Below are 23,912 nucleotides of genomic sequence, written 5' to 3' on the forward strand. Positions count from 1 at the left end.
TACATTAGTTTACTCCAATTAGGGGAGGGATGGTAGGGTTAGAGGAAAATAATAAAGGAAAATATATATAAAAAAATATATATATTTTTTATATATATTTACAAAAAAATATGGGCGATAGAAAATGATGCAGACCATTACATTGATGGAAGCCACAATCTATCTGCAATATGAAAGCTGATCTAACCCCCCCAAAAACAATAACAAATAAATAAAATAAAGAACAATAATGCACGGATTAAGACTGAAACCGTGCACAAAAATCGTATCATAGGAATACATTTGAGCAGACCATCAACCGATTAACGTTACAACCACGTTTGTTTTTTGGACTGACCTTGCGTATTTTACGCTTACACGTACTGTGGCTACTGGATAAGGTCGTTTTCACTGGCAATTGTCCACTGGAGCGTGTGGACTTCATTACCCAGGGGTCAGAATAATAATAATATCATTTTGAGATTACTGTACAAGTAATTCTATGTAAATCAACTAACTGCATGAAGATAAAAAAAAATAAAAGAATCCCTGATAATAAAATCGAAACAAATGATATCCGATAATTTATTAATGAATCTGATCAATGTAACAGTCAAGGCTAGACAGTACTTCCACCGCCGCACCGGTTGGTGGTAGCAGCGTACCCGAATACACGTAAATAATCGTATTGAAAGCCGCGAGGAAAAGATTCCCTTGCTGCTTGCACGTAGCTAGCTAGCTATTTGTTTTGATTTCTCTGTCTTGTGTATTTTCAAATAATGACTCAATCATTACTGTCCCGTTTGTACAAATAACTAGCAACTTAACCGAAGGAAAGCAGCTGCATCCGCACCGTGAATCATTGATTTGTGAGCAACTAATTTATCTAAAGGATGTTAGTTACAGTAGCTAGCTAATCATTCCAGCTAGCTAGCTAGTCAGTTGTATTTTGTCACAGCAAATGTGCTTGCAAAGGCGTTCGTTAGCAAAGTTTAATATTTGCAATTTACCAGGCTATCAAATCGTGTGAAAACTCTCGAGAAGGTTGCTCGTGCGTCGAGGAACTATCGCTTCAGCTAATGCGTTTGATAACACGACTCTTCCGCATATAGCTAGATCAAGGCCAACGACCGTGCTGGGATGTAAAACTTGCAGAACACCTTTGCTTGTTTTGTCTGACATACAGTCGTTTAAATGGGGAAAAGGAAAGACATGATCCACCCAAGGTTTCTTTTAGGTGAGTTTTTATTTTTACTGTTAATGTTATGCTCCCATGACGCAAGTATGGTTGTTTTTCTTCTAGTCCCCACCCCCTCTCTCTGTTACTGGTCTAACCTGTAATCAATTGGATACAAATGCCTGGTTGGTTGTTTGTGAATTGAAGATTTCACACCATCATATTCACTAGACATAAGAAGCCATTAGCCATTATTGAGTCATACATGGCATTATTATAATAATATATGCCATTTAGCAGACGCTTTTATCCAAAGCCACTAACAGTCATGCAGTAGGGCTGACCCCGCTTAGTCGACTGGTCAATTGTTTGGTCTATAGGCTGTTGGTCGACTGAGATTTCTTTAGTCAAGCAGTCAAGAGAGAAACAAATCCATGGTGCACAAGACACCTGTCTGATTAGTGCCTGTCTCAGTGGACTAATCCATTGCAGAGGCCATGGGGATGACACAGTCCATCACTAAGAGACAGTTTAAGCTTGATCCGAAAATGTGGTCGGAGGTGCTGTATTGATGGTGTGACGCAATTGCGGAGCCTCCGGGGGCACGCAGAGGCCAAATTGAGCTCCATACCGCGTCGCCATGCGCCTCTCAAATTTTGTAGCAATGCAGAGGGCTCCATATAGCTAGGCATTAACATGATTGGTTGATGGTAGGTGAGGTCTGGAGGTCCTGTATAAACACAAACTCACTTCCTTGACAACTTACTTCACAACAGGTCTGCTCCGCAAAGCGCAAGAAGTATGAATGCTCTGACTTCTGTAGAGGCCGTATCACAGTAAATGCTGCACGGCCAATGCAGACGTCAGATTGACCATGCAGTGCCTTTTAAAGCCAATTTACGCTTGATCCGAAATATGCTTGATCCGCAATGTGGTCAGAGGCTTTCTATGGAGGGTGTGACGCAATTGCGGAGCCTCTGGAGGCATGCAGAGGCCAAATCAAGCTCCATACTGCTTCGCCATGCGCCTCTAATTTTGTAACAATGCAGAAGGCTCCACATTGACATGATTGGTTGACAGTAGGTGGGGTGGAAGGTCCTGTATAAACACAAACTCACTTCCTTGACAACTTACTTCACAACAGTTCTGCTCCGCAAAGCGCAAGAAGTATGAATGCTCTGACTTCTGCGGAGGGCTGTACGGCCACTGCAGATGTCGGACTGACCATGCAGAGCCTTTTAGACATGTAATACTGAAATTGTAAATGGTCATACTATGTAAGAATAATGGTGCAACACTAATAAATGTAATATTATTTTATAACAAATGCGCTTTTGTCCCGCGATGGATCGCGGTTGCTGTCAGCGGTTCTGAAACTTCATCTTCAGTGCACTGTTGAATTGGCACCTTTCCCTATATGACCTATGTACATATTTGTGTTGAGAACAATGCTGTGGAGGCAGCAGCAGAGTGAGGAGACAAGGAAACAGCCCTTGCCTTAATTGTCTAAGATAATTGAGGAGAGAGGAAACCTTAATTAGGTCTGTAATCAATAGCCTAACTGTTAAACGTGCCTGTCTTTATAAATCATCCATATATATCAACAGAAATAAGACAGATCCTGCATCTTTAGCCAGTTTGAGTGTTTGTTTAATAGCCTACTGATTCCTTGAGCACCAAGCCTCGTGCAACCGCAAAATGTTGGATAAAGCAATTTCACGAATTCGGCTGTTTTTAATATTTGCTATGCTGTAATAAAGTCTTTTTTTTTTTTTTTAACGTTAGAACAGACTCTTTGGTAGTACTTATAATTGATTTAGTGTTGTTTACACTGTTCCAAACAAGCAGAAAAATTATATTGTAATCTAACAGCACCTGTTTGTCACACATAATATTCACGCTGCTCTCGCTCCTATGCCCTCAATTTTCTTCATCTCCTTCTTCTTCTTCTTAAATTACAATTATTATTATGGTCATCATTATAATAAGTAATGTCATTATTATTAGTAGGCTTAGTATAGCAGCCTTGTATAACCACCATCGAGCTGTAGGCCTAAGAGCGCGTCCTGTTTAGTCTTAATACCGTAACTTACTTAGGTTTATATTTCAATATATAAGCTACTGTATTAGTCAATGAGTCATTCATTCGTTCATGTCATCACACAACATACAAGTCATTCATGCTGTGAAATGCAATCAAGCATTTTAGTTTAAAATAAAATAACAAAGGGAGCTTTGGATAATCAGCCTAAACAATAAATTAACCGCAATTCACGAATGCATGCAACTGTTTTTAGTCTTTGCTGTAATAAATGCGTCATTTTTTCTTTCTCCATTAGAACACTCTCTATGGTACATTTATACTTTATTTAGTGTTGTTTATACTGTTCCAAATGGTCAGAAAAATAATAATATTGTAATCTGAAAGCACCTGTTTGGCACACAATACTTATGCAGCGCTTGCTCCTATATACCCTCCTTTTTCTTGATCTCCAGTAGTTTCCACAACTAAGTCAAATGTCTTCCACACATCTGACTTCCCCTTTCCCTCCTGAGCAGCCAGTAAACATTCCCCTGTTTCAAGTTTCTTTTTCACATCCTCCCCATCCATTTTGCTGTCACGTGTTACAGTGTTCGGAGTTTGTTATAACCAATTTATTGATGTGATTATGATGGGCTATAGGTCAGGCCCTATTGGTCAAGTGCATGCGATGGTTACATGTTTCACGTAAAGAGAGCAGGGGTTGAGGGAATAGGGAATGTTTTTCCTAAACAAATGAGGTATTTCGGTAATATAACTTTTCAGTCAGAGAAACAAGTAAGAAACTGAATGACTGTAATTATGTTGCAGATACAGCATGGACAGTGCTATAAACACTTGCTGTGCTGTGGTGCCTGTTCGCTGCAGCAGGGAGGAGAGAGAGACAACGTGCGCCAGTCACACAGGCACTCGCTGTAAACATGTTTTAACACCGTGTGGCCATGAGGCTCCCCCTTGAGTCATTTGTGTGTCTTAATTATTTAATCAAACACTGCGCTTAATGCATCAGACAAGCTCAGTACATATAGTTGATTTTATTCAAACACATAGGGTGTGTCTATATATGAAAAAATGCACGTTTAAAGAACAGAGCACTCTTGGTCGACCAATTTTCTTTTTTTTTTCGGGGACAGCCATACATACATTGTTCTGATGGGTGGCCCCAGCAGAAATCAAACCCACGATCCTTGGTGTTGCAAGCGCCATGCTCTACAAACTGAGCCCATAACAACACCAGTGGAGGCTGCTGAGGGGAGGACGGCTCATAATAATGCCTGGAACGGAATGAATGGAATGGAATCAAACACGCTCCAGCCATTACCTCCAGCCCGTCCTCCCCAATTAAGGTGCCACCAACCTCCTGTGAACAACACTATACACTTCTAAATAGGTCTGATTTCTCTTTGTCTCTATTTTGTCTACATCTCTATTGGTTATCTGTGACTACAGGTGATGGAGACCACCTGGGGTTACACAGCCTCCATAGGAGGAAACACAAGAAGCACAAAAAGCACAAGAAGAAGCATCACCGTGACGACGGGCACAGCTCCTACTCCGAGGCCCTGGAGTCATCCTCTGGCATCCTGGTCAAGCCCCCCACGCAACTCCGACTCAAGCCCCCCACGCAACTCCGCCTCAAGCCCCCCACGCAGCTCCGACTCAAGATCAAACTGGGAGGCCAAACACTGGGAACCAAAAGGTGAGACCTCGCTGGCTTCTACTTTAAGAGTGACACAGGATGAGACCACTGAGCTCAACAGGGGTAAGTTTCTCCAAAAACATAAAGATCATCTTTAGCATTAAGATCATGGTTCGCCCATTGCCTACCAATGGTTTTAAGATGATCTTAGTGCTAAAGATGATCTTTATATTTTGGAGAAACTCACCCTGGCCCTAAACAGTTCCTATTGACTTCAACATTGATTGAGACATCTGATACAAAATATAGGTCCAGCGTTCACGTGACCTGATATTCGAACCTCATAGGTTCTCGTTATCTCTCCTTTTTTTAATGAACCAGTGTGCCAACATTCAGTGTGATCCCTGGTGTAGCCCGCTCCCCGTCTCCTCTGATGATCGTGGACGATGATGACGACTCGGATGATGATGACAATGAGGAGCCTTCTGAGGGCGTCCCACTCGAGCAGTACCGGGCCTGGCTTGGTGAGTGCCAAGGTCTGTCTCTTAATCTCATCATGTCCAATCATATTCAATATAAAAGTCATTTCCTGCTTAATGTGATTGATTTACTATATACAGTGCCTTTAGAAAGTATTCATACCCCTTGACTTATTCCACATTTTGTTGTGATACAGCCTGAAATCAAAATTGATTAAATATATTTATTTCTCACCCATCTACCCAATAATGACAAAGTGAAAACATGTTTTTAGAAATGTTAGCAAATTTATTGAAATACAGAAATATCTAATTTACATAAGTATTCACACCCCTGAGTCAAATCATGTTAGAAACACCTTTGTCAGCGATTACAGCTGTGAGTCTTTCTGGGCAAGTCTCTTAAGAGTTTTGCACACCTGGATTGCACAATATTTGCCCTTTATTATTTTCTAAATTCTTCAAGCTCTGTCAAATTGGTTGTTGATCATTGCTAGACAACCATTTTCAAGTCTTGCCAATAGATTTTCAAGCAGATTTAAGTCAAAACTGTAACTCGACCACTCAGGAACATTCACTGTCTTCTTGGTAAGCAACTCCAGTGTAGATTTGGCCTTGTGTTTTAGGTTATTGTCCTGCTGAAAGGTGAATTCATCTCCCAGATTTTGCCTGTGCTTAGCTCCATTCCATTTATTTTTTAATCCTGAAAATCTCCCCAGTCCTTAGAGATTACAAGCATATCTATAACATGATGCAGACACCACTATGCTCGAAAATATGGAGAGTGGTACTCTGTAATTTGTTGTATTGGATTTGCCCCAAGCATAATACTTTGCATTCAGGACAAAAAGTTCATTGCTTTGCCACATTTTTTGCAGTATTACTTTGTTGCAAACAGGATGCATGTTTTGGAATATTTTTTATTCTGTACAGGCTTCCTTCTTTTCACTCTGTCAATTAGGTTAGTATTGTGGAGTAACTACAATGTTGTTGATCCAGCCTCAGTTTTCTCCTATCAGAGCCATTCAACTCTGTAACTGTTTTAAAGTCACCATTGGCCTCATGGTGAAATCACTGAGCGGTTTCCTTCCTCTCCGGCAACTGAGTTAGGAAGGACACCTGTATCTTTGTATTGACTGGGTGTGTTGATACACCATCCAATGTGTAATTAATAACTTCACCATGCTCAAAGGGATATTCAATATCTGCTTTTATTTATTTTTACCCATCTACCAATAGGTGCCCTTCTTCTTTGCGAGGCATTGGAAAATCTCCCTGTTCTTTGTGGTTGAATCTGTTTGAAATTCACTGCTCGACTGAGGGACCTTACAGATAATTGTATGTGTGGGGTACAGAGATGAGGTAGTCATTCAAAAATCATGTTAAACACTATTATTGCACACAGTGAGTCCATGCAACTTATTATGATACTTGTTAAGCACATTTTTACTCCTGAACTTATTTAGGCTTGCTTTAACAAAGGGGTTGAATACTTATTGACTGAATACATTTCAGCTTTTCATTTTTTATTAATTTGTAACAATTTCGAAAAACATAACCCCACTTTGACGTTATGGGGTATTGTGTGTAGGCCAGTGACACAAAATCTAAAATGTAATCCATTTTAAATTCAGTCTAACACAACAAAATGTGGAATAAGTCAATGGGTGTGAATAGTTTCTGAAGGCACTGTATAAAATATTGGAATTAAACCTTATGCACTTCTGTAATAATAAGTACACGATGCAAATGGTTAATGTGAAATTTGTGGATTTCATGGATCGTAGCCATGTCTTTCTAATATCTTGACCATGCACTTTTCTTTCTGTTCCTTGTCTCTAGATGAGGACAGTAACCTGGACCCGTCTCCTCTGCCAGACATGGACTCTGACTCCCTAGGGGGACTGGGGGGGCCGGTGGACGAGGAGGAGAAGTGGCTGGACGCCCTGGAGAAAGGCGAGCTGGACGACAACGGAGAGCTGAAGAAGGAGATCGATGAGTCCCTGCTCACAGCCAGACAGGTAACAGGGTCCGGACAGACAGACCGAGCAGGGCTCCAGGCCTAGGCTAGTCTGACATTATGTAAAGTAGAGTTCTGAGTTTTTCTCGAAAATGTGATTTAAGGTTACGATATGATCTGAGAAATTGCTATTGGTTAAAAACTTGGAAGATTACAGAAATGCCCTAACCCTATAGATTTATGTAAAGCTTTAGGTCTACATCCTGCTGTACTTGACTATGTGTTTGTGTGTGTGCTTATGCCTTACAGAAAGCCCTCCTGCACAAGCAGCAGAACCAGCCTCTCCTGGAGCTGCCCATGGGCTACAAGGAGAAGGAGATGACCGCCGAGATGATGCAGAAGAGGGAGGAGCGCGCCCGCAAGAGGCGCCTGCAGGCTGCCAAGAAGGCAGAGGAGAACAAGAACCAGACCATCGAGAGGCTCACCAAGACCTCCAAGGCCAAGATCAAGAGCATGAGGGAACGCAAGTCCAAGCAGGCCCAGTGTCCCATGGTCCGCTACTGCGACTCGGCCCAGGGAATGGGGATTTCCTTTCCCAAGGGGCTGCTAGCCCCCACCCCTGCTCCCCTGTGCCCCCCTCCACCGGCACCGGTAGGGTGCGGGGTAAACGGGTGCAGTAATCTGAAGAGGTACTCGTGCTCCAAGACGGGGATCCCTCTCTGTAGTCTGGAGTGCTACAGGAAGAATCTGGTCCTTGTTGTGGAGAGCGCCACTTGAACTTCACCGCTTTGGAAGGTTTAGGCTTGCTGGCCGTACAGACTCTAGGGCTAAAGGACAAGGTGGATCTTTTTTATTTAGCAGAATTATAAAAAGGCGTTGTTTTTTTGTGACATGTCCAGAAATGGGTCATTCCTCTGCATTTCTGGTGGCGAACTAATGACATAATTATGTGTTCTTACAAAAGAGATGAGTGTTGTTCAAATCAATGCATCAGTCAGACAGACAATTTAGCCCTGATAACACACATCATAATGATGAAGGCTACAGCCACATCCGGCAGTGTGCATTTCATTTCTAGATCCTCTGTTTGTCGAAATCCACTTGATGTAGCTTGTATAAGAATTTAACAAGGCACCCTTGTTTTGTGAAATGAATCTGCTGAAGTAAATCAGCTTTTTCCTAAAATTAGAGTGCTCTTTTGCCTGTTGATCATGAAGGACTTTCATTTGTGTAAATATATCGTTAATGGTTTTGTATTCATTTTGGAAGCCTTAAAGCACTGTGTAACAGCGGCATGTCCATTTAACATGTTACACTCTTGTTTGTTTGATCAATTGAGAAAATTACCCCAGGAAACCAAAACAAGTTTATTTTATTTTAATTAACAGCCACAAAGGTGCATTTGTATCACAAATTATTTGACTTCTATACAAAATACTGTACATCTTAAATAAAAGATCAAACATTTCTCTCCTCCTCCCAAATCAACAACATATAGGAATAGAACTCCACTTAAGGCTGTTGCCATGCCAACATGGAGAGGATAGCAGGCAAGAACAGTCACATTATTTGGTCAGGCACACTTAAAGGTGCTACACATAGGAGTTTTGCATTGCAATTTCAGAAAATGTCCATAATATATCTGCAGTAATAGTGGAATGATTATGTGAGGGAAAACAAGCGTTGAATAGTGTAGGGAATCATTGTACCATCTAAATCGCTGTGAAATATGTTTTCAATAAGAGAAAATATTGTTTTTACAGCTGTTTGAGTACTAGTCTCTGCCATGTTACGGGGAAATGGAATGCGGGGGAGATTTGTTTTGAATGCAGCCTAGTGCTAAGTGAATTGCAAGATATTTCACAGCGATTTAGATTGTACAATGATTCCCTACACTATCCAGTGCTTGTTTTCTCACTTTAACTGAAATTGATGGAACAGTGTAGAATTCTTGCAACCAGGAAATGACAGAGCGATTTCCACTAGATAACACAGCCAAAGTCAGAACCGCTTTCCCACTTTGACAACAGATGCTGCTCCGGCCGGACAAAATCAATAGGCAAATATCACAGCCAATCACAACACTGGCGGGTAAATAGTACTGTGAAACACTGTCATTTCACTATTACTGCAGATATATTATGGACATTTTCTGAAATTACAATGCAAACAAAAAATAAAAATCCTATGTGTAGCACTTTTAAGCGAAAAGCAATGTCAGTACGAACCACTGAACTAGAATGACATTCTATTTCTATGGTCAGAACAGCAGCAAAATGCTTTCCCTGCAGTCACATCTGCCCTTTATAAAAACTCAAATCCAGCCTGTTTCCCGAGGTGTTATTGAGTTTAGTGGCTTGTCCTACCTTCGACACTCATGGCACACCATTCTTACACAGTGCACTACTTTTGAACAGATTCAAAAGCTGTGCACTTAATATGGAGTAGGTTGCCATTTCGGACACAAAATTGTTGCATCCAGTAAACCCAGGGCTTTGTTCAATAGGCAAGTGTAGTGGGACGTTACAGATATAAATTCCATGAATAGAGCTGACGTGATTCCTTACAATAATATTCTACATGTCAGAGAGGTATGTTTGTTCTTTTTAATATAGTTCTATCTGAATGTTCCACAGCGTTGTGCCCTGCTGTTCCACTGGAGCTGGTCCAAGGCTAACTGAGAACAACCTTGTTCTTTCCTTTTATCTGCTGTCAGGTGATCAATGTCTGTCTGGAACAAGGCACAAGAGGGAGTCTTAGTTCCTGCAATATCTCAGACAGACAGTAAGCAGGCGTTGAGGTCGACTATGAAACTTTGAAGGCCAGGGTCGTGTTCATTAGGGTGCACCGTAGTAAAATATTTTGTGAAACATAAACAAGCGGTTCTTATTGGAGTTTAGGTAGCCCCTCCCTGTTTCCATCAGTTTTCTTCCGTTTGGTGGCTAATGAACAGAACCCAGGGTTGTGCACCTCTGTCTGTAGGTAGTAGTGTTATCAGAGTTCATTAAGAGACTGTTGGCAGACGGCTCGTCACAAGGCCAGGCCGAAAGATAGGCGGAAGGCCATCTCCACGGGAACCTCTGCCACGGAGTCATGGAAACACACATAGAATTCCTGAGGGACGGGTTCTAGAAGCATCCGGCTGGAACACAGAGAGACAACACAGAGCTTCAAATTGAGAAAGAGGAGGAAAATAGCAGAGTTGGTTTCTGGGGCATCCTAATAATATCTACATTCTCCTGAAGTGTGCACTTGTTCACTTCCCTTCATGGATTTTAAAGGAAATTACTGGTGTATGGAAACGCCCTCTAGCCCATGCCTCCACCAATCCAAAGCTTTTAATTTTGTGGGGAATAGTGAACGAGTGCACACTTCAGGAGGAAGGAGATATTATTGGGACAGACCCAAGGTAGAGGAGCATAGGTAGGCAGGACATATAATTGCTGAGTGATTTAAAAAATCTAACAAAAAGCCCTAGAGGTCAGGAGAGTAGGCAATATAGCACCACCTTGATGAATGAAGATCTCTCTGCCTAGTATGTCTGACTGCCACTGAAACCTAGAACCCAGCTATTACATGGTGACCTGTTACTCCAAGCCTCTCACTCAAAGTTAACTCCAGTGTTTTACTTCCCTTCTGTACTCTGCCACCCAGACAGTTTTACTTCCCTTCTGTACTCTGCCACCCAGACAGTTTTACTTCCCTTCTGTACCACTCCAACATACCTCTCTCCCTGAGGGCCAGCTGTAGTCGCGCACACACACACACAGCCCTCTCAAACCTACGAGCATGTCCAAAGTCAACAGCCGAGACAGACCCAAAGTGCCATCAGTCCGTTCTACAAGGACAGACCACCATCCCTACACTACAAACCCTACATTCATTACAGACATCACTCATAATGCTGCCAACACACACAAAGCCATAACTCATAACACTGACCCTGTATAGCAACAGAGGCTAAATAAATATCATAATTAATAGGAGACTCAATCATATACAGTGGCATTGGGTGGGCTCTCACACTATGTAAGCTAAGCACAGACACAGTTGGTTATGTAGCTCAGTTGGTAGAGCATGGCGCTTGCAACGCCAGGGTTGTGGGTTTGTTTCCCACGGGGGGCCAGTATGAAAATGTATGCATTCACTAACTTTATGTCGCTCTGGATAAGAGCGTCTGCTAAATGACTAAAATGTAAAAATTTTAAAATGTTATGTCTTAAATGGCACCCTATTCCCCATATAGTACATTGGCTAGATCTCTAAACTGTGCACTACATAGGGAATAGGGTGCCATTTAAGATCAGACTAGAAACACTTTGTTCTCTCACGTACACTATTCACCATATGCTGTACTCTACATATGACCAGAGCGCCCCAGTGTGCACTGGTAGTGCACTATATAGAATAGGATGCCATTTGAGATAGCAGTATTGCCTCTTCACACATTTTAAATAGTGCACTACATAGAGAACAGGGTACCATTTAGTATTTTATACTGTGATATACCCTATCACCCAGTAGGTCATGGTGGGAGCAGGCTTCCTCTGGTCGGTCCAGTTCTCAGGTTTACACTGGAACAGAACCCCGTGTTCTTTCACTGGGCCCAGCCCATGGGTCCCCTGGGGTCTGTCTGCACCCCGCCTGCCCTGTTAACAGAGATAAACACACATATATAGAGAGAGAAGTCTATGATTTTATACATAAACACACTACCTTTGTTTTGGAGAATGTTGTATTTCAAAAACGGTTTGAATGGTTTGCTGGCGCCCAGCTGCAAGATTTTGATAGGATGTTACATTTCAAGAACCCTCCCCCACACGCCCATAGAAGGGGTGCTGTGTGTTATGTGCGTCACTGTCTGCGATTTATATATATTGAAATTGAGAGTGGATTACGCTGGTAAAGTCAAACGTCCTAGCACGTTCTAAACCGCTCTGGTAACAAACTTACTTTTTTCCTTGTCTCCATTTATGGCTGCCCATTATTTTGTTTTTGTAAGGAGCAAAAAAACAGAGGCAATGGGAGAACCTATTCAAGTAAGTAAATACATGTTTTAAATGTTAAAAAACAAGCATTATTCACTAGCTAGCTGGCTACAGTAGGCCACTTTGTAGGCTAACTTAACTGAGCTGCTAGCTAGCTAACTTTACACACTGTTTAGCTAAGTTAATTAAATGTCATCAACTAGCTAACTTCCTATTAGCTAGCTATCTTGATGTAATCATTATACATTAAAAACACAGTCTCCAAATGTATTTGTAGATAACAGCCATGGGTGAAATTGCAGCTCCAGCTAACACTAAAATATTATCCAGTTCCAGTCCCTAGAGAGGACAACTTTGAGGACAGAGAGATAATAGCAACATAATATTCAGTCAGTGCTGTCTAATTTGAGTATAATGAAACCTTTGTGATGTTTTGTGTCCTCAGATATGGAAAGCTGTGAAAGCCTGTTTGCAGATGAAGAGAGAGGTCCCAATGAATATCCCAAGAGACTAAGGGTATATCCCACATATTAGCAAATGTTGTATACAAAAATACAGTTAAACATTACACACAATGTATAAACCTATTAGAATTGGAGCAGGCCAACCCTGCTGGAGGTCTGCTGGGTGTGCAGGGTTCTGTTTCAGCCCAGCAATAACACACCTGATTCAACATATCAAATCTAATGAGTTGATAATCAAGTGTTCTATTGATGGGCTCGAATAGAAGTCTTCTCACCCAGTAGATCAGGGATCAGCGGAGCAAGGTTGGCCATTACAGGAATGAGCACTACAGGTATGTTTTTATTTTTAGCTTACGGCACCTGGTATTCCCAGGCGGTCTCCCATCCCAGTACTAACCAGGCCCTGAACAGGCCACAAGCGTATATTTGTTTTACCCCGTTTTCTCCACAAATTAGGTCCCTTGGCTTATCTCTGCAACTCCTCAATGGGCTCGGGAGAGGCAAAGGTCGAGTCGTGCGTCCTCCGAAACATGACCGGCCTGGCCGCCTACTTCTTATCACACTGCTCCCTTAACCCGGATGTCAACTGCACCAATGTGTCGGAGGAAACACCGAAGTCAGCTTGTAGGCGCCCGGTCCTGTCACAAGGAGTCACTAGAGCACAATGAACCAAGAAAAGCCCCAACGGCGAAATCCTCCCCTACCCCGGACGGCGCCGGGCCATCCTATGTGGCTCCTGGTCACAGCCGGTTGTGAAACAGCCTGGGATCGCCTGCGGTGCAGTGCTTTTGACCGCTGCGCCACCCAGGACCCCTACAGGTAACATTTTATGAGGTTTATTTTATTTTATTTCATTAATTTTAGCAATGTTACTTGCAAAATGATTGCAGTTGTTCCCATAGATAGACAGCACGTGGTTGCTCTATGTATCACTGACCCTGGATAAGCTAGCAACTGGGCTAACTAACACAGCTAACCTTTTAGGTCAATAATATGCTGTTTTTATAAAAAATGTGTAGGCTTTATAATCGTGAGAGAAATTTAACAAGCTAGTAGCTAGCTAGTTAGTTATACCTAGGTAGCTTACAAGGTTAGCTCACTTTTCTCAAAACAAACCGCATTGTGGCAAGCTACTTCTTGTTCCTCATGCTAGCCTTTACAGCCAAATATTGATATGGCCAGCATTGTAAGCCATTTCTCTCCTCTTGCTGCAGCTTTAGCTCATCTCGAAATAACAGAGAAATTTTGCTCCTACAGCACTAATTTGATTGGTTTGACATGTTGTGAGGCATCACTGATTTACACCGGGTTCCGACCCCTCTTTAGCTGATTTCTGCCATGGAACTTCCCCAGGCTTCCCGTTTTAGGGAAACCTGGTTCGCGGCGAGGCTATTTTGTATACAACTCAGACACATTGTTACATATGAGGATGTGTTGTGTTTGTGTGTGTGAAAGAGAGCGAAAGCGTGAGTGTGTCTGTGTGTGTGAGAGCATGCGCACGAGTGTGTCTGTGAGTATGTGCGTGCATGTGCATGTACAAGCCTGTGTGTGTGTTGTATCTCACCCTGAGCGGTAGACTCTGCTGGAAGGCGGCCCGTATGGAGAGGCAGCAGTGGTGGAAGTTACGTATGAGCTGAGGGTGGATGGAGCCGCTGAGCTGGGCCAGCTCCCTGTGTGTAGGAGCTATGAAGATACCCTGCACTGTCTCCATCAGCACATAGTGGAACAGAGTGTTCTCTGCCCCAGACGTCAACCTGGGAACACAGCACAGAGAGAGAGTGGAATGGGATAGAATAGTATAGAATGGATGGAATAGAAATGAATGGAATAGAATGGAATAGAAAAAATGGAATGCGATGGAATAGAATGAGAGAGAATGGAATGGAATAGAAAATAATGGAATGGAATAGAATGAGATTGAATGGAATGGGGGGTTAGAGCATTATTACAACAAGGAAGGATAAACTAACTTCTAACACTGCTGGCCTGTGTCACTCACTTAATAGTGTGGTACATCTCCTCTGTCTCTCTCTCTGTCAGACTCTTCTTCAGGGTGCCCAGGTAGAACGGGTTAGGGTGCTTCATCCTGGGAATCTAGGGGGACAAATAAACAATAAAAAGGTCCATTGGTAAATGACAAAAGCCATAGAGTCCCATGCATACTGTGCTCACTAAAAACTCTCCTTTCTCCTAGTGGTGTATGCGTGTGTACCAAATGTAATGTATCAAAGTCAATACAGGTGATGGAACCTTAGCAAGGGGGAAGGAAAGTTATGACGCTACCTTGAAAATACTTCCACTGCCTCCACTCCCTTCAGATCCACCAGAACCCAGTGAGTCTCTCCGCCCACCCAGCTTCCTGGCTGAGTCCGGGGTGGAGTGTGGACTGAGCCCCGTCTGCCCTCCTACACCCCCCTCCGGCTGTCCCTCGCTCCCACTGTCCGACTGACTCCTCTGGGGGCTAGGTCTCCGGGCACCCCCTCCGAAGAGGCTCCTGCCCACTCCCTTCCCCCCTCCCTGGGCGGAGGACTGTGGCTTCACAGCCCCGGCCAGTTTACTGAAGACAGGGGACGATGCGGCCATGGTGTCCAACCTGAGGACCACAATGGAAGTAAGTTTTCTGACCTTTTTGTCTCATCCTGGATGATTTTATTTAGGCAGATTTTGTACCAATGTCGGATCTTAATTTGATCACCCTGTTGCAGGAGAACTTTCCTGCAATGCAGGAAATGTAAAACTTGCAGTGTACAGTGCATTCGGAAAGTATTCAGACCCTTTCACTTTTTCCACATTTTGTTACGTTACAGCCTTATTCTAAAATTGATTAAATAGTTTTTTCCCCTCATCAATCTACGCACAATACCCCATAATGACAAAGCAAAAACAGGTTTTTATGACATTTACATAAGTATTCAGACCCTTTACTCTGTACTTTGTTGAAGCACCTTTGGCAGCGATTACAGCATAGAGTCTTCTTGGTATGATGCTACAAGCTTGGTACACCTGTATTTGGTGTGTTTCTCCCATTCCTCTCTGCAGATCCTCTCAAGCTCTGTCAGGTTGGATGGGGAGCGTCGCTGCACAGCTATTTTCAGGTCAATTTGCTCCGTTCATCTTTCCCTCGATCCTGACTAGTCTCGCAGTCCCTGCCACTGAAAAACATCCCCACAGCATGATGCTGCCACCACAATGCTTCACCATAGAGATGGTATTGGTCAGGTGATGAGCGGTGCCTGGTTTCCTCCAGACGTGACGCTTGGATTTCAGGCCAAAGAGTTCAATCTTGGTTTAATCAGACCAGAGAATCTTGTTTCTCATGGTCCGAGACTCCTTTAGGTGCCTTTTGGCAAACTCTAAGCGGGCTGTCATGTGCCTTTTACTGAGGAGTGGCTTCCGTCTGGCCACTCTACCATAAAGGCCTGATTGGTGGAGTGCTGCAGAGATGGTTGTCCTTCTGGAAGGTTCTCCTATCTCCACAGAGGAACTGGAGCTCTGTCAGAGTGACCATCGGGTTCTTGGTCACCTCCCTGACCAAGGCCCTTCTCCCCCGATTGCTCAGTTTCTTGATAGTTCCAAGCTTCTTCCATTTAAGAATGATGGAGGCCACTGTGTTCTTGGGGACCTTCAATGCTGCAGACATTTTTTGGTACCCTTCCCCAGATATGTGCCTTGACACAATCCTGTCTTGGAGCTCTACGGACAATTTCTTCGACCTCATGGTTTGGTTTTTGCTCTGACATGCACTGTCAACTTTGGGACCTTATATAGACAGGTGTGTGTCTTTCCAAATCATGTCCAATTAATTGAATTTACCACAGGTTGACTCCATCTCAAGGATGATCAATGGAAACAGGATGCACCTGAGCTCAGTTTCGAGTCTCAAAGCAAAGGATCTGAATACTTATCTAAATATGGTATTTCTGTTGTTTCTGTTTAATACATTTGCAAACAATTTTACAAACCTGTTTTCACTTTGTCATTATGGGGTATTGTGTGTAGATTGAGGGAAAAAAGTATTTAATACATTTTAGAATAAGGCTGTAACGTAACAAAATGTGGAAAAAGTGAAGGGGTCTGAATACTTTCCGAAAGCACTGTATTTCAGGTTTAAAAAGGCTTCTGAAGTTTGTAATTTCCACTTTGAAATTTCAGACTTGATTTTCCCTTACGAAAAAGGTATCAACCCCTACAAAAATGTCCATTAATTATATTCTTAATTTATATTCTTAATTATTATTCATTATTAATATAATTCACATTTCTTGTTGCTGCAAACTTATTTTCCTGCTGTAGCAAACTGGCTCAAATTAAGATCCTACATTTGTATGTGTGTTTTACTACTAAACTAAACGTAACTACTAACTAAAGTGAAATACTTTACAACAAATTCAACTTAACAAACTAAACTTAACTACTAAACTAAAACGAACCTGTCTCGGGCGGAGGAGGGGAGGAACCAGTCTGCACAGGAGAGGCAGGGTGCGGGCGGTGCGGCCAGGCGTTCCTCCATCCCTACGTCCAGCCCCTCCAGTTGCAGGAGGGTGGCCTTCACCTGGTCCACGTACACGCAGTCAGGCCTCGGGGCCCCCAGGGCAGGGGCCGCACAGCCCCCCGCCTCCAGGAGGACGCACTGCATGAAGTGCCTCTGGGGGAGAAGGAGAGAGAATGTGTGGGTTCACAGAAGTGTCTGGGAGGAAAAGGGTCAACTCATTGACAGATGGAATAGGTTATAGGAGTTTAAGTTGATAATGGCAGCCACCTTGGTCAGGGATCAAGTCTAACTGGATTAAATGTCAGGAGAGGCAGAGAAGAAATAATTTATTCCTTTTAGTAATGCAGAAGAAAATAATATGTTTCTAGAATGAAAGCTTTCCAGACCAAGATGGCTGTCATTTTAGTGCTGTTGCCGGGATACCAATGTCCATTGTAGTGTTCTATTTAATACAACGATCTTACCAGTCCCACTATGAGCAGGAAGTAGCGTCCCTGTGGCTGGCAGTAGCCTGGCCTGGTACAGTGGTTGCTATTGGTCTGATGGGTCTGGGTCTGGTGGTTCTGGGTGCGGTGTCGTGGGAACACCTCTCTCCAGATGACCAGCTGGCCCACGCGCTGCTCTGCAGCCAGGGGGAGGAGACAGTAGTGCTGGCAGTACAGACACACGTCCAGCAGATCTTCCTTGGGGAGGTGGTTGGCTATCAGGTAGCCCTGTAGAGAGACGGAGAACACACACACACACACGTAGACAGACAGAGACACAGAGAACGCACACACACACACAGGAACGAAAGAACGCACGCACATGCACAGATAACACAATTAATATAAAATAGTGTTCATATTATTAGAGTGCCACACTTTCTTTACACTAAAGCTGATGAGGATGGAGACTGGAGTCTACTGAACGATATAATTATACGCATCGTTCATATGTCAGCATTAGTTGTTAGGCTGATGGCGTTTCAGCATTAGTTGTTAGGCTGATGGCGTTTCAGCATTAGTTGTTAGGCTGATGGCGTTTCAGCATTAGTTGTTAGGCTGATGGCGTTTCAGCATTAGTTGTTAGGCTGATGGCGTTTCAGCATTAGTTGTTAGGCTGATGGCGTTTCAGCATTAGTTGTTAGGCTGATGGCGTTTCAGCATTAGTTGTTAGGCTGATGGCGTTTCAGCATTAGTTGTTAGGCTGATGGGGTTTCAGCATTAGTTGTTAGGCTGATGGTGTGACATCCAGGGAATTAAGAAGTACATCCTGGGTGATGATATGATATCTATATAATCACTATTTAACTGGCTCTTCCTTCCTATCCATCCAAGGGTGTCAGTCTGTCCCTTTTGTGAGGTGTCAGGTTTCACCGTGGGCCCAGGTGTATGTGGAAAGGAGAGAGCTCCAGCAGACAAGTGTATGTGACACTCACCTTGTAGAACAGACAGGAACCCAGTGTCACGTAGAGACGCCTCATGCCATAGAAGTCCTCTGACTACGAGAAAGAGAAAGAGAGAGAGAAAGAGAGAGAGGACTATCTCCATTATCAGTTTTAGAAGTTCAGACATGAATGATTAAGTAGCCTGCTGCTCTATCCTCCCTCTCTCTCCCGCTCTCTCAGCCCTGCTTAATTTAAGGACGCAGGTATAAAGATGATCTCATCCTCCATTACTGGCTCATTAAATATACACAGGCAGGTCCAGAAATAGATCCACCTTCTCCTCTCACGACTACGCCCTACAGAGGGAAGGAGCCAGCTGGTGGCTCTGTCTAATGGGAATGGGGATAAGGATTGGACCTTCTCTGCGTCTGAAATGGCACCCTACTCCCCATAAAGTGCACTGCTTTGACCAAAGCCCTATGTAACGATTTGACTTACCATTTCTCCAAAATCTGATGATTCAAAGTCTGAGAGAACAGTGTCAACCTCCATCTGTGGATACATATGACATATTAGTCATTTAGCAGACGCTCTTATCCAGAGCGAGTTACAGTGAGTGCATACATGTATTATTTTTTTTGCTTGTTTTTTTCATACTGGCCCCCGGTGGGAACCGAACCCACAACCCTGGCGTTGCAAGCGCCATGCTCTACCAACTGAGCTACACAGTGCCTAGACAGATGATCAGAGACGATCGGTAGAATTCTGACATACAATTGTAATTCTACATCACAGACGTAGTGACTTATTTCTGCATTAACATCGGCTGCAGAGTCAACCATGCTCTGGAGCATCTAGACATGGAAAAGAGTCTAGCAGGACCACTTGCCATTTTTTACCGCTAGACAGCAGAGGGCAGCAAAGATGAGACATAAATCGATAAAGACGTCCATCAAGATCATAGATGGGCAACGTCAGTCCTCGGGGCCTGATTGGTGTCACACTTTTGCCCCAGCTAACACACCTGACTCCAATAATCAAATAATCATGATTTTCAGTTTAGAATGCAATTAGTTTAATCAGCTGTGTTTTGCTAGGGATGGAGTAAAAAGAGTGACACCACTGGCCCCAGAGGACTGGAGTTGCCCATCCCTGATCAAGATGGAAAAAATCTCATTCATATTATAGCAAGAGCAAATTCCTAAACTTATCACTGACTTGAGTCTAAAACATTTTCATAGAACAAGAACGGTAGTTAAAACATGAGAAAGCACAAACACCAAATGGGTAAGATACAAATGAACAGGAGTTCCTAAAAGTGTTTCATCACATTCATGGCCCGAAGCTGTGGCCCATCCAGACCTTTATCTCAGGAGGCAGTGTGAGCCACCGAACCGCCGGCAGTCCGTCCAGGAAGAGAGTCCCTGAGACGTCAGGGAGCATGGCCACAGAGCTGTCACTCAACCTGGAGGGCTGGATCAGCTGCTGGAAGAACAGGCAGAAGAAATGGTCCAGTCTGGGGGCGTGATCCACCTGGCAGAACGCACTGTGGAGGAGAGGAAGAAGGGACAGAGGGAGGGACGGAGGGAGAGAGAGAGAGAGAGGGAGGGAGGGAGGGCGAGAGGGAGGGAGGGAGGGAGAGAGGGAGGGAGGGAGAGATGGAGGGAGGGTGAGATGGAGGGAGGGAGAGAGGGACGGAGGGAGAGATGGAGAGAGGGAGGGACGGAGGGAGAGAGAGATGGAGGGAGGGAGAGATGGAGGGAGGGAGAGATGGAGGGAGGGAGGGATGGAGGGAGGGCAGGAGGGAGGGAGGGAGGGCAGGAGGGAGGGAGGGACGGGGGAGGGAGGGGGGGAGGGATGGAGGGAGGGAGGGAGAGATGGAGGGAGGGAGAGATGGAGGGAGGGAGGGAGGGAGGGATGGAGAGAGGGATGGGGGAGGGAGGGAGAGATGGAGGGAGGGAGGGGAGGAGGAGGGAGGGAGGGACGGGGGAGGGACGGAGGGAGAGAGAGATGGAGGGCGAGATGGAGGGAGGGCGAGATGGAGGGAGGAAGGGAGGGAGAGATGGATGGAGGGAGGGAGGGAGAGATGGAGGGAGGGAGGGAGAGAGGGACGAGGGACGGGGGAGGGAGGAGGGAGGGAGGGACGGGGGAGGGAGGAGGGAGGGAGGGAGAGATGGAGGGGGGAGGGAGGGACGGAGGGAGAGAGAGATGGAGGGAGAGAGAGATGGAGGGAGGGATGGAGGGAGGGAGGGCGGGATGGAGGGAGGGAGGGCGAGATGGAGGGAGGGATGGAGGGAGGGAGGGCGGGATGGAGGGAGGGAGGGCGAGATGGAGGGAGGGAGGGAGGGAGGGCGGGAGAGAGGGAGGGCGGGAGCGTGAGAGGGAGGGAGGGAGAGATGGAGAGAGGGAGGGATGGAGAGAGGGAGGGACGGATGGAGAGATGGAGAGAGGGAGGGACGGGGAGAGAGAGATGGAGGGAGGGAGAGATGGAGGGAGGGAGAGATGGAGGGAGGGAGGGAGGGAGGGGAGGAGGGAGGGACGGGGGAGGGATGGAGGGAGGGAGGGAGAGATGGAGGGAGGGACAGGGGAGGGAGGGAGGGAGAGATGGAGGGAGGGGAGGAGGGAGGGAGGGACGGGGGAGGGACGGGGGAGGGACGGAGGGAGAGAGAGATGGAGGGATGGAGGGAGAGATGGAGGGAGGGAGGGAGGGAGGGAGGGCGAGATGGAGGGAGGGAGGGAGGGAGGGAGGGAGGGAGAGATGGAGGGAGGGAGGGAGGGAGAGATGGAGGGAGGGAGGGAGGGCGAAATGGAGGGAGGGAGGGAGGGCGAGATGGCGGGAGGGATAGATGGAGGGAGGGAGGGCGAGATGGAGGGAGGGAGGGAGGGAGGGAGGGCGAGATGGAGGGAGGGAGAGATGGAGAGAGAGATGGAGGGAGAGATGGAGGGAGAGATGGAGGGAGGGAGAGATGGAGCGAGGAAGGGAGAGAGGGACAGGGGAGGGAGGGATGGACAGGGGAGGGAGGGATGGACGGGGGAGGGAGGGAGAGAGAGATGGAGGGAGGGAGAGATGGAGGGAGGGAGGGAGAGAGGGACGGAGGAGGGACGGAGGGAGGGAGGAAGGGCGAGATGGAGGTGAGGGTGGAAGGGAGGGAGGGCGAGATGGAGGGAGGGAGGGAGGGAGAGATGGAGGGAGGACGGGAGGGAGAGATGGAGGGAGGGCGAGATGGAGGGAGGGAGGGTGAGATGGAGGGAGGGAGGGAGGGCGAGAGAGATGGAGGGAGGGCGAGATGGAGGGAGGGAGGGAGAGATGGAGAGATGGAGGGAGGGAGGGAGGGAGAGATGGAGGGAGGGAAAGATGGAGGGAGGGAGGGAGAGATGGAGGGAGAGATGGAGGGAGGGAGAGATGGAGGGAGGGAGGGAGGGAGGGAGTGAGGGAGAGATGGATGGAGGGAGGGAGTGAGGGAGAGATGGAGGGAGGGAGAGATGGAGGGAGGGAGAGATGGAGGGAGGGAGGGAGGGAGGGAGGGAGGGAGGGAAGAGGTGGAGGGAGGGAGGGAAGAGGTGGAGGGAGGGATGGAAGGAGGGAGGGAGAGATGGAGGGAGGGAGGGCGGGAGGGAAGAGGTGGAGGGAGGGAGGGAAGAGGTGGAGGGAGGGACAGAGGGAGAGATTGAGGGAAAGAAAGAAGTGTAAAAAAGGCAACAGCCTATTTAGGTTTGATGTAATATAACAGTATAAATTATCTTTCTTCAAACAGGAAGCCAGAAAGACTGGGACAGCTTGAACCAGGAAATCAAACATGCATCCGAAATGGCACCCTATTCCCTACATAGTGCACTACTTTTGGTCAAATTTAGGATGCATCCCTAGTCCGTGACCAGGACTGGAGATTGTCAACAGACCTGCCCAGAGAGCCGTACATCACGTTGAGTGTCCTGACCACACCTCCCACTACCGTCGGCAGAGAGAGCAGAGGAACCCTGGAGGAAACATGAGAACACAACACACAGTCAACGAGGAGGAGGACATCAAACACCTATTATTAGGGCACATGGTCAAGAAAAGCTATAACATTTAGCTGACACATGGGATTGACTGAGACGGTACCTCTCAGCAGGCAGGCCGATCACCAGCAGGTTGTTGCTCTCCTTCCAGTAGCCCACATGGACCAGCTGTTTACTGAGCAAGAGAGACGAGCTGAGGAGGGGGAGGGAGGGGAGGAGGAGGAGGACAAAAGAAGAAGAGAAGATGGGTAGAGTGCAGAGAAAAAAAGAGGGGGAATGAGACAGAAGAGGAGGGGGAGGGGAGGAGAAGAGAAGGCAGAAGGTTAGAGCACAGAAAAAAAGAGGGGGAGACATGGGAGAGGAGGAGAGGAAAGCGGGAGGAAGAACAGGTGCAGGAGAAAAGAGAGCAAGAGGAGAAATATAAATCATGGCATGAATGGATGGAATTTCAATTTTTAGTAGTTAGCTATATTTAATTGGGGCTTTGTATATTCACTCTACCGCTGTGGTAGTCTTACCTGACTAACCTAACCCTCTATTTGCTGTTCCCAATAAAGTTATTCAGTACTTTTGGAGGCCACGGCAAACAGTGAGTGGACATTTTTTTTATTTCCGTGGAAATCTTACTGAGCTCCCACAATATGTATATGATTGTACAAACTTTGTTTACCTGACTATCTGTCCCCCGGTGACATTCTCCAGCATGTCAGACAGAGTAAGGAAGATCCCTCTGACTCCCTTCAGCTGGCTGGATGCCTCAGACACTGGGTACTGGTACAGGATCTCCTGCTGAGATCTCCTGCTGAGGAGGTACATGGAGTTACACACACAGACAGACAGTCTGTTAGAGAAGAGAGAGCACAGGGCAGGTTCCCTGTATTGTCTTTGATATTAGTATTCTCCACAACATGCTGTCTGCTATGAAGGTTGTGGAGCGGACCACTTCAGGAGAGAGCCGGGGGAGGTTGGGCCGACCACTTTGGACAGGGGCCGAGGGGAGGGGGGTGAATGAGGAGTAGGGCCTCATAGCCCTGGAAACAAGGACAAAAGCTGGGAGAATCCTTAAAATGCCAGACATTCACCTGTGGGTCAATAACACACCAACACTCGTACCACAGACAAAGTTATATTCAGGCAAGTTAGCTGGCTAACTCCTTGATCCTGCTTTGTAGTATACCCCTAAGGCACTGAAACTAGTGGCTTGCGAAATAATTCACCCCCCTTGGCATTTTTCCTATTTTGTTGCCTTACAACCTGGAATTAAAATGGATTTTTGGGGGGTTTGTATCATTTGATTTACACAACATGCCTACCACTTTGAA

The 23,912-nt window shown here is 45.7% G+C and overlaps 2 protein-coding genes across 4 annotated transcripts in view; one reads left to right on the forward strand and one right to left on the reverse strand.

The window, feature by feature from the left end:
- Positions 1 to 654: 654 nt before the first annotated feature.
- Positions 655 to 8,742, forward strand: LOC311113190 (INO80 complex subunit B-like). 2 transcript variants are annotated; one of them, XM_084156386.1, is made up of 5 exons: positions 655 to 1,216; positions 4,647 to 4,896; positions 5,218 to 5,360; positions 7,158 to 7,336; positions 7,585 to 8,742. In XM_084156386.1, the coding sequence occupies exons 1-5, from the start codon at positions 1,174 to 1,176 to the stop codon at positions 8,050 to 8,052; spliced, it is 1,083 nt and encodes a 360-aa protein (XP_084012512.1). In that variant the 5' UTR covers positions 655 to 1,173; the 3' UTR covers positions 8,053 to 8,742. The 2 variants fall into 2 exon arrangements, with proteins under 2 accessions (XP_084012512.1, XP_084012511.1); XM_084156385.1 differs by having other exon boundaries at positions 667 to 1,216; positions 5,218 to 5,372.
- Positions 8,743 to 10,204: 1,462 nt separating this feature from the next.
- intu (inturned planar cell polarity protein) overlaps positions 10,205 to 23,912 on the reverse strand; it is a 39,083-nt gene continuing 25,375 nt past the window's right edge. For both annotated transcript variants that reach the window (XM_084156383.1, XM_084156382.1), the window contains exons 5-17: positions 23,261 to 23,379; positions 22,694 to 22,783; positions 22,489 to 22,566; positions 19,951 to 20,134; positions 19,087 to 19,140; positions 18,640 to 18,702; positions 17,684 to 17,932; positions 17,158 to 17,372; positions 15,011 to 15,320; positions 14,727 to 14,821; positions 14,292 to 14,481; positions 11,785 to 11,924; positions 10,205 to 10,417 (exon numbers count right to left, since the gene is read on the reverse strand). In XM_084156383.1, the coding sequence (XP_084012509.1) occupies positions 10,306 to 10,417; positions 11,785 to 11,924; positions 14,292 to 14,481; positions 14,727 to 14,821; positions 15,011 to 15,320; positions 17,158 to 17,372; positions 17,684 to 17,932; positions 18,640 to 18,702; positions 19,087 to 19,140; positions 19,951 to 20,134; positions 22,489 to 22,566; positions 22,694 to 22,783; positions 23,261 to 23,379 (1,899 nt within the window). In that variant the 3' untranslated portion in view covers positions 10,205 to 10,305. The remainder of the gene's footprint in view (positions 10,418 to 11,784; positions 11,925 to 14,291; positions 14,482 to 14,726; positions 14,822 to 15,010; positions 15,321 to 17,157; positions 17,373 to 17,683; positions 17,933 to 18,639; positions 18,703 to 19,086; positions 19,141 to 19,950; positions 20,135 to 22,488; positions 22,567 to 22,693; positions 22,784 to 23,260; positions 23,380 to 23,912) is intronic.

The sequence above is a fragment of the Coregonus lavaretus genome (assembly GCF_964263955.1).
Source record: "Coregonus lavaretus genome assembly, chromosome: 39".
Lineage (NCBI taxonomy): Eukaryota > Metazoa > Chordata > Actinopteri > Salmoniformes > Salmonidae > Coregonus > Coregonus lavaretus.